The sequence below is a fragment of the Scardinius erythrophthalmus genome (genome assembly GCF_964197995.2).
Source record: "Scardinius erythrophthalmus genome assembly, chromosome: 21".
Taxonomy (NCBI): Eukaryota; Metazoa; Chordata; class Actinopteri; order Cypriniformes; family Leuciscidae; genus Scardinius; species Scardinius erythrophthalmus.
In genome coordinates, this window is record NC_138241.1 from 19426700 (window position 1) to 19443866 (window position 17167).

Genomic DNA, 17167 nt, shown 5'->3' on the forward strand with positions numbered 1-17167 from the left:
TAGTCTACTCCATATCACATGTATTGCGCTGCCTTCCATCTTTAGCCCACTATCTGCCCCATGCTAACACATAAGCCACTATCTGCCCCAGGCTGAGTGTTTCTGTAAAACTAACTCTGCTGCCAATTATTGGCGAAAGGCTGTTTCATTTTGATGTGGGTAATTTAACAAGAGTCCCGTAAACGTCTGCATTTTTCTTTCAGAGTGCTGTAGTTTTGTCTCTCATTTCTTTAACAAGCTGGAAAACACTTCAAGAGGAATCAGACTCCAACACATGCAAACCAGCTGCAACAGGTCAACACAAATGATCAACAACGGGATTTGAGTGTGTTGGATCCTTTACTGAACAGAATAAAGATTTTCTGTTTAAAAAAATGAAGCCGTTCCATTAAGTTGGAAATTGGATAAATATTTGCTCAATTAAATGCAATTTGGGCAAGTAAGTGCTATTGATATGTGTGTGTAATTATCGTAATCTGAGAATGTTTCTATAATTGTGCAATTAATTTGATGCCAGTTTTGGAACAGGCAGAGAATATTCTGAACACTGCTCTTGCGCTTCTAATGAAAATTAATGCTGCTTTATCCTCCCGTCTCACCAGCATCAAGTGCTTGCCTTTTAGAAAAGGTTTTATTAAATGGAAACAAGTGTGGGTATCTGCAGGTAGGAGTAATGGGCTTGTCGAAAGGTAGGGGCGTGGAGAAAAGCCTTTATAATTGGTTGTGAAAGCTGCCTGTATGGGGTATGGGGTAGGGTTAGGGCAGGGGTGTCCAAACTCGGTCCTGGAAGGCCACTGTCCTGTAGAGTTTAGCCTCAACACCCTTGCCTGGAAGTTTCTAGTATGCCGAGTAAGAGCTTGATGAGCTGATTCAGGTGTGTTTTATTGGGGTTGGAGGCTTGGAGATAAACTCTGCAGGACAGTGGCCCTCCAGGAGCAGGATTGGACACCCCTGGGTTAAGGGTTAGTTTCTGTATTATTCATGTCATAGACCTTAATGGAAACAATTCATCTGCACATATGTTCAATATCTGTTGCTACTTCCTTTTCATCGCAAATTTAAATGCTGCAGCCAGATCATTGACATAGTGGCCTGGTTTCACAGACAGGGCTTAGATTAAGCCAGGATTAGGCATAAAGGCCTTAGTTCAGTTACTGTAGGTATCTTATAAACATGCCTTAGAAACATTACTGGTGTGCATCTTGAAACAAAACAATGGCACTGACATATTTTAAGATATGGCAGTGCAATTCGCCTGAGCCTTGTCTGTAAAGCTGGGAGTTCAAAGTTCAAATTGAGAATAAAAAAATAAAAAAAAACATACTGAGTACTGAGTACAAACCACTATTCAACATCACATGAGATACATTTAAGGGAACATTTAGCAAATAAATACAAAACAAGACATCAGCTAAAGTGGATGAAGTAGCCTTTTGTTGCACATACAAAGCTTTATCACAGGAAGTGGTCACGAGACTCTCGGCCTACAGTAGATCGGCTGCGCTTCGTCTCTTTGGGACGGCGTTTTCGGTGGTGTTCACGGACACTCACCTCGCCTTCACGCTGGCACCCAACCGTGTTTTTCTAACCTTTGGTGTGTTTATGACTCACCCCTGAGCCGAGATGTGTGTGGTTCATTTGTTTCACTCCCCTTGTTTTCACTGGCCTCCAGCCCTGCTGTTATTCATAGGCACCCTAATCACCAGCGGGGAATATGCTTTATAATCACAGACCACATGTTCTCAGAGGCTGGGGGGGGGGAGGAGGGTCTCTCAGGGAGAATTAAATAAATAAATATATAAATAACTTTTAAAAAATGTCTCCGTATTTGGTAACCACACATCTGTTTTCATTGAATGTTATGGAACAATTTTCAATGATCAAATCAATTACATACATTCTTACACACGCTCCGGCCAAGATATTTTCGGCTGCAGTCGAGTTAACGCACATCAAACATCAGTTCTGCTCTGATTCTGATGAACACCCGATACGTCTGCTGCACCTGAACGGATGGTGAGATCCATTCCTCCACGCCTGCAGTGTTTGTAATTAGTTAAAGCTGTGTGACGCACAGCCGGAGGAAAAGTCTGATTCGTTGACTCTTAGGGGAATGATAGAGCATTTTAAAGGCACTAATCATATTGTGGCAGAACATCTACTAACGTAACAGTGAGAAAATCTCAAAATGTGGTGAAAGATAAACCAATGATATGAATCTTTTGCTTTGACAGGTGCTCTAAAACATCATTGAATCAAGCCCATGAGTGCTTGTCTTATTCCTTTGTGTGCAGTAATCCGGTCTGTGTTTGTGGAAACAATTACACTTTAGAAATGATAAAACCTATTATTAAAATGTGGGTTTGAATTTTGGTTTGAATTTTTTAATTATTATTAAATTATTCGACAAAGAATATTTGCAATCTTGGTGTCTTTCTCGCTCTGCTACCTTTATTCCAAGCCGACAGGTGGCGACAGAGTGTGGCGACACACTAACTCTCCGTGAAGAAAACACACGCGCGAGTTACACACGTGTGTGTAGAACAGAAAACATGGGCAAAAGAAGGCGAGGAAAACAAGAGGTTACCAATTTAACTAAGAAACAGAAGAAACATCTTAAAGAATTTGGAGAACAGCACCCTTTTCACGATAAGTAAGTATCGCAATGTGTTGTTCTAAAAAAAGTAGACAGTACAAGTTAGCATTCAAGTTAGCTTCAAGTACTCATACTCATAATGGTTTTGCTTTTCAGTGTTGTTGATAGACCGGAGAAGACTGAGATTTTGCGCTTGGTAAGTGATGATAGACTAGTATTCTTTCTTGAGTGGTGACTGACTTGATCCTGCGAGTCAAACAACATCCTTCATATTCCAGTTAATGAGCAGCATTTGACAGCAGATGGTGAATCTGAATGCATGTATACGACTAGTAACATTACATAAAGGAGAAAAAGGGAGAATAAAATATGTGTGGCTAGATCTGACAAGTATGAAAGCCCATTTCCGCCACGTAAGAAAAAAAAACATGCTTTGGTCCATCTTAAAGGGATAGTTCATCCCCAAATGAAAATGTTGTCATTACTTACCCTAGAGTTGTTCCAAACTTGTATGAGTTTCTTTCTTCTGTTGAACACAAAATAATATATTTTAAAGAATGTTGGTAACTAGATACGTGACGGTAGCCTTTGACTTCATTGAGAAAAGAAAAAAAAACATAAAAGTCAATGGGTCAATTAACTCTCTGGTTACCAACATTCTCTAAAATAGCTTCTTTTGTATTCAGCAGGGGGGAAAAAACTCATACAGGTTTGAAACAAGAAGAGGGTGAGTAAATGATGACACATATTTCATTTTTGGGTGAACTATCCCTTTAACTATGACATTACTTGAAGTCTTTGTTTTTTTTCCCCAATATCGAAGTATGTTATAATTATGACTTACAAAAGCATTCTTTTTTCCTTATGTGGAGAAATGGGCTTGCATAGATAAGGGAAGCTGTCCCTGGTTCAATCGTAATAGTTTGCTGCTCAGGTTGAAGTTCTGATCTTCTTAAAATGGCATGTTGTGTTTGAAACCATCAAATTAAAAGAGTTTCTGCAGCCTAACAGGCCACAGCGCCGTGAACCTGACAGTGAGGATGACAGTGATAGAGAGCAGCAGTCTGCTTATCAGAAACTGTTGTCCACCATGATCCAAGGGGCCGATGAAAACAGTGAAGATGAAGAAAGTGAAGATGAGGATGATGAAGAGGAGGTTGTAGATGAGAATGACGGAGAGGAGGTTGAAGGTAAAGTCTCTTACTTATATTTGTTATCAATTGCGGTGCTTCGTTTGAAAAAGTCTAATGGGCCTGTAATTAAAAATCATTCTCAAGTAGGAGAGAGTGGTGAAGAAGAAGAAGAGGAGGAGGAAGGTGATGATGCTGAGGAGGGTGAAACACCTGATGATTCACAAGATAGAGAACACCCTGAAAAGACAAATGGAGATATAGAGGAGAATAAAGAGGGAGAGATGGAGGGAGAGTTTACAGATGAGCAGAATGAAGCAGCATTCTGTTTGGAGACCAATCTGCCTGCAGAAGAAGAGGAAAACATGGGAGAACAGGAGCAAGGTGAGACATTCCCATGATTCTTCACTGCAGCTCTTTAAATTCTGACCTGAGATCATTAATAATTGCTATTGGTGTGGGATTTCTTGTTTTGTAAACTCTTAAGTCTAGTACTCAAGATGGCTTGACAAGTTAAAAACCTAGGCCCAGCTATGCCTCTGTGACTCTCTGGTTGTTGTAGACATGTTTGTGAAGCACCAGGAGATCGAACTGAGTGAAGAGGAAGTAGGCCGAATCTCGCAAGGATCAAAGATCAAGACTCAGGTTAAGGTATGCCAGTCATCAGTTGCTGCTTTGATTATATGTGTATATACATGTATGTATGTATGTATGTATATATATATATATATATATATATATATATATATATATATATATATATATATATATATATATATATATATATATATACATATTACAGTGTGTATACAGTGTGTGATTTGCTGCTCAAGAAACATTTCTTCTTATAATGTTTTGTTGCTTAATGTTTTTGTGAAAACCATGAAACATTCTTCTTAGGATTCTTTGAACACAAAATTCGTAGAACAGCATTGCTTTTTTAAATAGAAATCTTTTGTAACATTATGAATATCTTTATTGTCACTTTTGATGAATTTAAAGTGACCCTTACTGACCCCAAAAAGAACTGTAAAACGTCACCATTAATTCTTTCCTTCTCCCCCTCCAGTGGCCAAAGCTCGGCGTTCTGCAATGTGTGTGTCCACTGGAACGTTTCAAAGCCGTGGGGCAGCCCTCATCTGCCCCTCTTCCACCCATTCACAAAACCCTGGAGGCAAATTGGCGCTTGTTAAACCAGCCCTTCGGACCTGAAGGAGGCGCTGTGGCAGATGTCACAGAGCTACAGAAGGAATTGCTTGGGCTCATGGGTATTTCAGCAAAATCAAAATAATTTTTACTCCATACATCCTAATTTTTAAAATAACACTTTGCTGGGGTTTTTTTTTGTAATCATCTCCCATATTTTGTTTTTACAGGTACTTACAGGGATGTGTATTTTACAAACCGCTCTCCTTTGAGGGAGGCTAAGGAAGTACGGAGTGCGTACTGTCTTCATGTGCTGAACCACGTGTTAAAGGCAAACACTCGTGTGCTTAGAAATAATGCCAAGTTGAAGGAAACTAAAGATGTGAATGAGGATTTTCGGGACCAGGGCTTAACTAGACCAAAGGTACCACTGTCTTCAGATTTATACCAGTGTGTTGTTTATTGATTTTTAATTCTTTCCCCGCCTTTGATGGATTTTTCTGTCATTTATGAAACAACGCTTCATAAATTTTCCAGCAATCCATGTTTTCATTTATATGATATGGCCACTATGACAAATCTTCTGAAAATGATAGAAAATTGCTGGTGGGAAAAAAGTTAAAACTAGGTTGGTTTTCAATCAGTTTTAAATAACTTGTTTACATGAATAAAATAGCTTTAAATCAGCCAATCACAATCTCATAATTAACTCTCCATCTTCTAGGTTTTGATTCTGGTGCCGTTCAGAGATGGAGCGCTGCGAGTGGTCCAGACCTTCATAACACTATTGGAGCCCAAAGGGAAGAAGATGGACGCCAGTAACAAGAAGCGATTCAAGGAAGAGTTTGGAGAGGAGTCAGGTGAAAGGCCACCTAACCTGCACAGACCTGACGACTATCATGCCATCTTTTCTGGAAATGTGGATGACCATTTCAGGATAGGTACAAGAACCGAAAATCTTAAACTATAATGTAGCATGTTTGTTTATGGTTGAATGTTAGAGTACTAAACCCTAACCAAATACGCAGAGACACACAAACACAATGACTTTTTTCATTTAAAAATGTAAGAAAAACAACTATAGTATACTTTTAAATGTCACATCTATCAAGCCTGTGTAACTCTCAAACCTAAGGTTTTATTTGAATAAACTTAGGCCTGGTTTCACAGACAAGGTTTAGATCAAGCCAAGATTAGGCATTAGGTTGATAGGACATTTAAGTAGTTTTTACAAACATGCCTTAGAAAATAACAACTGATGTGCATCTTGAGACAAAACAATGGTACTGATATATTTTAAGATGTGTTAGTTTCTTTCAGTTAAAACAGCTCAAACATGCATTTTAGTCTGGGACTAGCTTAAGCCTTGTCTGTGAAACCGGAGGATATGGCATTAAATATAATGCTGGATCAAGCCAATATTTAAAGTTCCCCATTGGTTCCGCTGGTGACACAAAAAATACGTAATTCACTTTTAACCCCTGGTGCTATTAGAATGAAGAGTTTAACTTTATTCACCTTTGTTTCACCTCTTAAATGTAACCTTTTATTGTGCATAATGTTTATTCTTCTCTCTGTGTGGGCAGGTGTGTCTATCATGAAGCGTAGCATGCGTCTCTATTCTCCGTTCTACTCCTCTGACATTATCATTGCGTCTCCACTGGGTCTGCGCACAGTTCTGGGTGTCGACGGTGATAAGAAGAGAGACTTTGACTTCCTGTCTTCGATCGAACTTCTGATTGTGGATCAGGCGGATGTGTTCCTCATGCAGAACTGGGAACACTTGCTGGTGGGTTTCAGTTTTCCAAAAGTTCTTATTAGTTTCCATTTAAATGTTAGATTTAGATAATTGCATTGTCTGTTTAACGAAATATATGTGTGTGTATATATATATATATATATATATATATATATATATATATATATATATATATATATTTTATATTTGCAGTGAAATGAGCTTTTGGCTTCTACTTAATTTCCCATGATCCTTTGTGTGTGTTGCAGCATGTGTTGAAGCATTTGAATCTGCAGCCGCTGGACTCTCACGGTGTTGATTTCTCTCGTGTGCGCATGTGGAATCTGAACAACTGGGCGGCACATTACAGACAGACGCTGGTGTTCAGTGCCATACAAGAGCCTCAGATCACCAACATCCTTACCAAACACTGCCACAACTACAGGGGCCAGGTGCACAAACAAACACCCTGACAATTGTTCATATTTTGAAGTATTTGTATTTTTGGGCAGCTAATCTGATTGCCTCTGGTCTTAGGGTTGTTTTACATCATTGCTGAACTTATACAATATCTTTATATAAGTAGATGCATGTTCCCTTAGATGCATGAACTAATAAAATATTAGCCCTGAATTGAATGTTAGGTGCTTTGGATAAAGACATCTGCATAATGTATAAATGTTAGATAAATAATGTTCTTCCTTCTCTCAGGTGTGCAGTAAAACCATTCCAAAGGTGGGCTCAATCTGTCAGGTTCTCGTGCAGCTACCGCATGTATTCCAGATGTTCCACTCTGACAGCTTCATGGACCAGGACGCCAGGTTAGAGACAGCTGCTGTTTTTCATTCTGAGCACTAGAGGGCGTCAGTTTGCAGAGGAACCTCTTAGAGAAAACTTTAGTGTTATGGTTATGATGTGATTGTTACATACACGTTACATACATTTTATTGTCCGGTCGACCTATGATGTTTGAGAATTATTTGCAAATATTTTAACTACATTACCCATGATTCTTTAGGTTCCAGTTCTTTGTGGATAAGATCCTGCCCCAGTACAGAGACTCTGTTATGTCCCACACTTTCATCTATGTGCCTTCGTACTTTGATTTTGTTCGCCTGCGAAACTACCTGAAGAAAGAAGACGTCAGTTTCGCCAGTATCAGCGAGTACTCTCAGAGATCAGAGGTGTCTCGAGCACGACATTACTTCCAGACTGGAGAAAAACAGTTTATGCTCTTCTCTGAGAGATTCCACTTCTACAAGAGGTGTGTGTTGTGTTTGTATTATCATTTGTATATTTTATACACATTATAGTTAAACATTTTTTTTTAATAAAATTAATACTTTATTTAGCATGGACACTTTAAATTTATCAAAAGTGATAGTACAGACATTTTCAATGCTGCAAAAAATCCAATAAAACTTCTTTAAAAAAAAATATTCATTATAGAACAATAAGAGTTTCCACAAAAATATTAAGCTGCACAACTGAAAATAAGAAATGTTAATTAAGCAGCAAATCAACCTATTAGAATGATTTCTGAAGGATCATGTGACACTGAATTTTCAGCAGCAGTTGCTCCAGTCTTCAGCTTTGCCAACACAGAAATAAATTGCATTTCAAAATATATTCTAGAAAAATTGTTTTAGATTGTAAAATATTTCACTATATTTGTTTTTTGATTTATTTGAATTGTATTATTCTCTTTCTCTCAGGTACACTATCAAGGGCATCCATAACCTGATCTTCTACGGGTTGCCCGCATACCCTCACTTCTACACTGAAGTGTGTAATATGCTTCAGGCTGGTGTTAGAGAGGGTGGTGGTTCTGTCAGCTTCACCTGCACGGCCCTGTACTCCCGATATGACACGCACCGACTGGCTGCCATCGCCGGGGCCGACCGCGCCGCTCAGATGCTCCAGTCCAAAAAACCAGTGCACCTTTTTATCACAGGGGAGGAGAAAAACACATGAAGGGGGACTGTGAAAATCTAATGTGACATTTTTTTACCTTTCAGAGAAAGAACATAATCAGTGTTCACGGTAATGTACAGAAAGATGCTTTCCCTTCAATCCCCCTAAAATTAATTCATAAGACTGAATGTTATGATGATGTTCTCATGTCCTTTTGTGTTCTTTTCGTTAATATAAAGTCTTCCTTTGCTGTAGTCACAGCCCAGACCATTGGCTCCCAATGTGTATTAATGTGTGCCAGTATTAATGCCAGAGATCGAGACTAGTTGAAGTGTCACCTGTCCTGTTAGAAAAGTGCTGTGTTGTTACGGTCTTACTTTGATCACGTACTGTGCATGAGTTTTATATCCTAACATCCAAGATCTAAACGTTTGGTTTATTGAACGTTGTGAAGTGTGCCAAGCAACTCGTGCTGACGTGCTCTTCAAGAGAGATTAGGATTAAATCTCCTTTGAAGTTACAATTATCGATTTTTCTTTTATGCCAAAAATCATTGGGATATTAAGTAAAGATCATGTTCCATGAAGATATTTAGTTAATTTAAGATAATTTCCTACCGTAAATATATAAAACATTTATTTTTGTGAGTGAATGCAGCACAATCATGAACATAAATGGACAACTTTAAAGGAGATTTTCTCAATGTTTCGTTTTTTTTTTTGCACCCTCAGATTCCAGATTTTCAAATGGTTTTATCTCGGCCAAATATTGCCCTATCCTAACAAACCTTACATCAATGGAAAGATTATTTATTCAGCTTTCAGATGATGTATAACTCTCAATTGTAAAAAAAAAGGTTTTGTGGTCCAGGGTCACATATATTCAATAGTAATTGTACATTATCAAGTATTTAGTAAGGTTTCAGGCTGTATGCAATAACATTTTTCCATAGTGTTTTTATGAATTTATAGCTGTCATGGACATGTGACAGTTTTGAAATTTAATTATGTATATATGTTTGGCTCCTGTTATTAAAGAATTTTTTTATTAGGGATGCTTAAAATTGAACGAAAGTGACCGTAAAGACCATTATTATGGTACAAAAGAGTTCCATTTCAGATAAATGCTGTTTTTATCGCTCTTTCCACAAAAATATTTAGCAGCATAACTGTTCAACATGACTGGACTAATGGTTGCTGAAAATTCAACTTTACCATCAGAGGAATAAGTACCATTTTAAAATGCATTAAAATAGAAAATCATTTAAATTGTAATAATACTTCTCAATATTTACAGTAATTTGTAAATGCAGCGTTTGTGAACATTCGTTCAAAAAAAAAAAAAATTCAGACCACAAACTTTTGAACGCTAGTGTAAACTTTTTTTATTAATAATACAAAAAAGCCACTGCTTGTAGTTGTTGAGCCACTAAAATAAAAACTACTGTTCAGCAGTGGGCAAAATGCTTAATATGAAAATTAGTGCAATCTGTATCCAATAATTACTGTTGAGTGTAGCAAACAATATATAAATACAGTGCTATGCATAAGTTTTGACACCCATGCTAAAGTTGACTAAAAAGAGGAATAAAAAAATATTTTTTTAAAATTGAACTTAATGCCTTAATTAAAAAAATTAGGAAAAATCCACCCTTTAAGGACACCAATTTTCTTTGTGAATGAATTATGTATCGTAAATAAATAACATAGCCTTCACCATACCTAGAGATTGGCATGGAGTACCTGGCCTTTAAAAATAAAAATCTGCCTGCCTCTATGGGAATTTAACCCAGTCCAGACTTATGCACCCTGTATTTTAAGGAAGAACATTTATTTATTTACAATACATTATTCATTCACAAAGAAAATTGGTGTCCTTAAAGGTTGGATTGTTCCTAATTTTTGTAATTAAGGCATTAAGTTCAATTTCCAAAAGATGATTTTTTATTCCTCTTTTTAGTCAACTTTAGCATGGGTGTCTAAACTTATGCATAGCACTGTATGATAAATATATATATATATATATATATATATATAGATCATAATCCCTGCTTTTAATTGTGGCTTGTTAAATGACATGAGCATGAGTTCACCTCTAATGATCACACTGGAAATGACTGTGATTCATCTAATTACCTCCTGATGTGATCGTTTGGTTGTCAAACATTCTAACTCCCCGGTGATCAGATGCACTCTTCTGTTTCTGCTTTCTTTACTTAGCTATTGTTCTGTTTTACTGTCTCTTCATATGAAAAATGGAGCAGCTGTTCGGTTGCACAAACAAGCTCTCTCTCTCTCTCTCTCTCTCTCTCTCTCTCTGTATCTACCACACGTATACACTCACATGTCATAAATAATAAAAGAATGAGTGTGTGAGTTGTTTGGTTAAGGTCAGCACAGGACTGTCTCAAACAAAACCATTGATCCATCCTACAAATCTCCCAGTTTCCCCCCCCTGAACATACAATCCTGCTGTGATGCTTTCTGAATCCTCTCAAAACTCCATTGGGATTCATATGCTGGCCTCTGACCTCTCTCACAGCGAAAACATTATTTCTGCTTAGCTTGCATATTAATATACTGTATCATTTTATAACTACTCTATCATTTTATAACTACTGAATCTGAGGAACTGTATCAGAATAAACCCTCATATAGTGTTGGATGGATGCAAGTACTCTGTGTTAGCTTTTTCATTGAGTGGTATGTTATGAAATATTAAATGGTAAAGCTGGTGTTTTAGCTAAGGCTGCGTATTGTTGCTTACAAACGTGGAAGAAGTGTGCATATGTTTGTAAGTCTGGTGTGTGTGTGCCCACCTCTGCTTCTGAGCCCCATTGTTCTGTATTTAGAGTTTTTGGAATTGTTCATGGGTGTTTTTTATAATATAGAAAAAAAAATTCATACAAGAATTCTCCATGTAATCACATCAGAAAAGCAGTTTTCAGTTTTATTCCTCTCGCATGGTGCAATTCTTGTCATATTTTTTATTTTAGCAGTATCTTTAAATATTTGTGCATCTATAATTTCAATCAGGCAGATTGTGCAAGAAGGAATGACTTGTGAAAACAGACCTGACCAGTGAAGGTGAACTTTTTTCTCAATTGCGCACACACTTGTTCTCTGTGTGAAACACTCCATCTTTTTCCTGTGTGTCCAGCCTTTCTTGTGTTTTTTTTTTTTTTTTTTTTTTTTGTAGTCTGTTGCCTTGGAAACTCCTCTGTGCTCCCATCATGACTCCTGTGTCTGTGTAGTGAGAGAGTGAAAGCTCTGACCTGTGTTTGGAGCTCTGCCCATCAGGTGGTAGGTATCAGGAGCACATTTTCTTTTCACCTGTACTTAGACTGGAGTGTTTAATCATGTTGCATTTTGCATTATACAACAGCTCTGGTCCTCAAATCTGATTGGCCTATAATATTGGTGTTCCAAGAGCACTGATATAACAGACAAACAGCACTCGAATTTTTCATTGTTTATATCACTCAGCTAGTCTGTCAGAGCTGGTAAGTCCCGCCCATCCGTAAAACCCCACTAGACCTCTAGATTGAAAAATCGTCAATGCAAGTGAATGTGAGAAAATAATTATTTTCTGGTCCCGTTTGAATTTTGCCATGAATGTGAACATATGTTGTCTGTGAATTTTTTATATAATTTTTCATGTTACGAGTTTGACAGTATATTGTACGATTCTTTGGCTAGCAGTTGTGGAAAAGACACGAGAAAGACTACATGTCGCCTATGTGACGTCACCCCATAACACATTTTCCCTCCACTTGTCAAATCGCGGTGCTAATGCTGCGATAATCTATGGAGACAGGTCGAGATGCCTGTGTGTTTTGTACCCAAATGTCACCATTCAAACCAAATGGGCTGTTCTTTCTTCAGAAACGCGTCGAAAGCAGCGTAGAGTTGTAGTCCACAAAGTGCTCTCACACAAAGTCTAACCGTATCAAACTTCTACCCGCTAAATTGTAGCATTCTTCACACGAAAAATTACATTAAAAATTCACAGACAACAAATGTTCACATTCATGGCAAAATTCAAACGGGACCAGAAAATAATTATTTTCTCACATTCACTTGCATTGACGATTTTTCAATCTAGAGGTCCAGTGGGGTTTTACGGATGGGCGGAGATATGCGTTCCAGACCAGTGTTGGTATTGTTAACTAAAACTAAAAATAGTTTTTGTTAATGGAAATAAAGCTGAAATATAAAGTATAAGATGAAAAACAAACTTAACAAAAGTTGAAGTACTAAAATTACTCAAACTAAAACATGAAGCAAAGCTAAATTAAAATATAGAAATATAAAATCACCTGATTTATCCATACATCATTATTTTTTTAATTCATGTGCACTTGTAATCATCTAGATAGATAGATAGATAGATAGATAGATAGATAGATAGATAGATAGATAGATAGATAGATAGATAGATAGATAGATAGATAGATAGATAGATAGATAGATAGATAGATAGATAGATAGATAGATAGATAGATAGATAGATAGATAGATAGATAGATAGATAGATAGATAGATAGATAGATAGATAAAATGTGAGTTACTTGAAAATTAACTTGTTGTTTATGGAACGGTTGTGTAAAATAATTATGGTCTAAATATATATGATTTTTGGAACAGCACTCATGCTCCTCTGATTTTATAAGTATTTAACAACGTTTAAATTAAGCTATGATAAACATAAATAGTGTACTATTTCTTGCTTTCTTGATTATTTGACATGTAAGATCAGGTGGTAAGCTCCTGTGTAAATTGATAGTCACTTAAGGTTTTCTCTGTTAGAAAGCCCTCTAAAGTGAAGCTGACTGGAGAGAATGTCTCTAAAACAGACAGTTCTGTTTTCTGAAAGGTTATCGTTTTCCCTGAAGAACTCAAGTAACTCATCTCGCTGACAGAAACAGACATGGTTAGGAGGCACATCCCTTCCCGGTTTACAAGCCCTGGGTTCTGTTCCCAAAAAAGCAAAGATCAGATTTTTCTTGCAGTTAAACATATATAGAATGTTGTTAATAAAGTTTATTTTAAGAAAAGATGCTGTTTGCCATTTCATCAGTAGCCTACATTTCATCTCTCCCAGAGAAAAGACCAGAGAGCTGTATTGATTTGTCTGAAGTCAGATCAATCTTCCTCTTCATCTCTTCCTGAAACTGAAAGGGTTAATAGGTGTCTGAGTGTTTCTATGACAACACAGATGAGACTGATGAGCGCAACCATTTGGAAGAGGCTCTCAATTCAGAATCCAAAAATAGCCGCACACAAAACAAACCTAAAGAGATGGCAAGGGAGGAAGAGGAGGTCAATTATTGATAGACAAAATTCTGCCCAGACATGTAAACCGTCCCAGTCTGATAACCTCTCACACTGACTGCAACTCAGCTGCTACTTTTAGACTAAAATAGATCTTGATGGTGATCTGCATCCAGCTTGGCATTTCCTTAATGCACAAAGAAGACAGGTTTCTCTCTAAAAGTTTCGCCCTGAACAGATGCTGCCTGTTTTCATTTCCTGTAAAACACATTTTTGAATTAGAATTTTCCTTACTAAAATGTATTTGTATATACAGACCCTTTCCAAAAAATTTGACTTCATTTTCCAGCAGGATTTGCACCTGCCCACACTGCCAAAATAACCAAAACCTGGTTCAATGACTACGGTATCACTGTGTAATTACTGTGTGATTTCATGCAATATTCTAATTTTTGAAATCCTGTTTTCGTGGGTTTTATGAGCTGGAAGCCCAAATTATGTACAAATAAACAACTAACTACTTGAAATCGTTTAAGTTGTGGGCCCTGAATCTATAATCTATGGAAGTTTAACGTTTTGAATGGAATTATGGAAATGAATAAACTTTTCCATGATATTCAAATTTTTTGGAAAGGGTCTGTACAATAAGATGCATATTCTTTATAAAATTACTTTTATCAACAGATGAAAAAAAAAAATGTCTTACATATTGATGCTAGATATATCATGTTTAAACATACAGAGGATAAGATGTTGCATCCCTTTGTTAGCACATAACCAGTGCTGGTTGTTGAAGCAACTCCATGGAGAACAGGTGAGGGGGGGATGATAGAGGAGTTCTCAAGTGGGCACCCTCCTTCTTTGACATTTCACTGATGAGCCCATGACGCCTCCAGAGGGCTCAACGGCAAATTCTGGTGTCCCAGAATCACCCCATCCGTTTACTTCCATGCCACTAAGTTACTTTTGGCCCTAGCTAGAGTCTTGCTTTTTTATCCATATTCACTATAATTCTTTCTGCTACCCCCAACGAGGCTTTGGTGGAAAGCTGAAGCTCTGACCTCTAATCCCCAGGTCTCTGAGGAGTCTGGTGGTTGATGCCGTCACAAAGCCTCTACATCCAACCTCCACAAGGGTACACTTCGGTGCTTCGTCATGCAGAGCCTTAGCAGCTAGCTCTGCATAGCACAAATGCTTGCGTTCAAAGGCTTCCTCCACCCCATCCTCCCAGTGTAAAGTAAGTTCAACAATATACACCTTCTTGAGTGACGAGGACCAGAGCACCAAGTCAGGCCTTAAGGTGGCATCAGCAATCAAAAGGAAATGCCAGCTGTTTGCCGATGTCAACCAGCATCTCAGTCTAAGTAGAGCGGGCCTCGCTCTAGTGATGGGGAGACACTTCTGGTTGCCTTGACCCCCTCTTGGACGAGAGCAATTGCCTGTACAGGGTTCATTACTTGAGGTGAAAGGAAATTTGCGTATTTTGTTTACTTTCCAGGATGGAGGCGAGGCTCTTATAAGAGCTTGGTTGAGAACGAGCTGTAAGTATATGTTTGAGGGAGGCTGGTAATCAACTAAGGTCACACTCTGGGTCTTCGCCCAGCCACTGATAATGATTGGCCGGTGTTGGATAGATGTCATATTTAACTCTGATGGTTAAAGCTCAACTGACTGACATCCAACACCCACAAATCCTTTCAGGTAAACGTCCTCTTCTTCACTCCTTTCCACTTTGTTCATTGCCCCTGCTTGCCAAATGAGACTGCCTTGACCCACCGTTCAGCCTCATCATGACAGTACGTCCTCTTCCACCATCTTCTTTCGCCCTGAGGCTTGTTAGGCACCAGGTACAGTTTTGCCTATGACAGCAAATTGGTCAGGCCCGGCCCTACATCAAAATACCATGAGTGTGATTAGAGAGGGGAACGTATGCTTTCGAATCGTTCTCGTGGTACTTTGATGTCATACACCGATAGGTCTGCACAGTGCCACTTCAAGTCAAACACACCTATTTACTTCATTTATGAATGCATCAGCCATCTGAACGATTCAGATTAATGAATGACTCAATGACTTACTCATTTAGACATTTACCGCCACCAACTGGCAGTTTTAGTTTCTTATTTAAAGTATCATTTCATTTAAAAAAAAAAAAAAATCAATTCAAAAAAAAAATTTATATTCTGTTTATTTACATTTACTCACGTCATTTCAAACCTATATGACTTTCTTTATTTTTCAGAATATAAAAGAAGATATTTTGAAAGAATGTTGGTAACCAAACTGTTTTGGTCTATAACTAAATACCAATTCAGATGCAGCTTCTGAAAAAAAAAAAAAAAAAAACATGGCCATTGTAGCCTAAAAGTTTGTGTAATAAATTCTATAATATAATATATAAAAATAGAAAACTAAAATGTGATAATAAAACCAGATGCCAGATGAAATATAGCAAATTCAAATTAAATCAATTTATGCATTTTATGCATTCAAATCAACTATGCATTTTAGGGTTTAAAATGATATCATATTTGCCATGTTCCTACTTTCATATGTTTGTTCGAGCATTTGATCCATTGATTTTATGTGTTGGGATCATTATCTATTTTTGCAGTTAGCTAGTGGAGGTGTGTGTCTGTGTGTCCTTGCATTTGCTCTGTCAATTATTAACAGTCAAATGGATAATAAATAGAGAGAAGGTAGCAGTCAAAACCCATTATTCCAATTTAAACCCAGAGAGAAAGAGGGATCCAAATTATTTAGTCATTTCTGTGTCTCTTAATTGTCAGTGACATTTCTGTGATGTTATAGCTTTGAGAATTAGAGTAGATGACCTCATACACATCATTAAACCTCAGTCCCCGGCTCCAGTTAACACTGAAAGTTTTTTGTTCCTATTTTTAGGCTGGTATTTAATGTAAAATGGACAGGAAAGACTGAGGGGTCCAATGAGCAGATACAAAAGAGGATAGGGAATGATGGTATAGATGGAGAGAGACACTGATGGGGACTGTTATTTCTAGCATGATGGCATGTTATTGTGTTCTTAACCAGAACAATGGGCACATGGCAACAGCTGGTAACCATGGCGACTTTTAAGGTAGGGATGGGATTGGATTATGATTACGATAACAGTGCCAATACTGTCAGGTTCATATCTTATGAAGTCCTTATTGGTATTTCAGGCACAATGTGTTTTTCTTTCGACGCTCTGAAAGGACAAAGCTGATTTCCCAAATGTGTTTCTCACCCTCTCCCTTTCATCGTTTCTCCAGTAAGTGCTCTGAATGGCTTCCGGTACTTTCAGAAATCTAATGACATCCCAGTTGACAGGAAATACACAAGCACTTCTCTCAGAGCAGAGTAAAAA

The 17167-nt window shown here is 37.6% G+C and overlaps 1 protein-coding gene across 3 annotated transcripts; it reads left to right on the forward strand.

The window, feature by feature from the left end:
* Positions 1-2451: 2451 nt before the first annotated feature.
* Positions 2452-9855, forward strand: utp25 (UTP25 small subunit processor component). Of its 3 annotated transcripts, none has more exons than XM_081350530.1 (13): positions 2452-2653; positions 2753-2792; positions 3600-3786; positions 3877-4110; positions 4289-4377; positions 4796-4994; positions 5103-5296; positions 5597-5813; positions 6459-6661; positions 6880-7062; positions 7322-7431; positions 7629-7874; positions 8326-9855. In XM_081350530.1, exons 1-13 carry the CDS (start codon positions 2553-2555, stop codon positions 8582-8584), a joined length of 2262 nt encoding a protein of 753 aa, XP_081206656.1. In that variant the 5' UTR covers positions 2452-2552; the 3' UTR covers positions 8585-9855. The 3 variants fall into 3 exon arrangements, with proteins under 3 accessions (XP_081206656.1, XP_081206655.1, XP_081206657.1); XM_081350529.1 differs by having other exon boundaries at positions 3874-4110; positions 8326-9590; XM_081350531.1 differs by having other exon boundaries at positions 2522-2653; positions 3283-3786; positions 8326-9590.
* The last annotated feature ends 7312 nt before the right edge of the window (positions 9856-17167 follow it).

Coding starts and splice junctions, on each gene's coding strand:
- utp25 (XM_081350529.1), top strand. CDS start 2,553: ATGGGCAAAAGAAGGCGAGGAAAACAAGAGGTTACCAATTTAACTAAG. Junction 6,662..6,879: donor AGAACTGGGAACACTTGCTG/GTGGGTTTCAGT, acceptor TGTGTGTTGCAG/CATGTGTTGAAGCATTTGAA. Junction 7,432..7,628: donor TTCATGGACCAGGACGCCAG/GTTAGAGACAGC, acceptor ATGATTCTTTAG/GTTCCAGTTCTTTGTGGATA.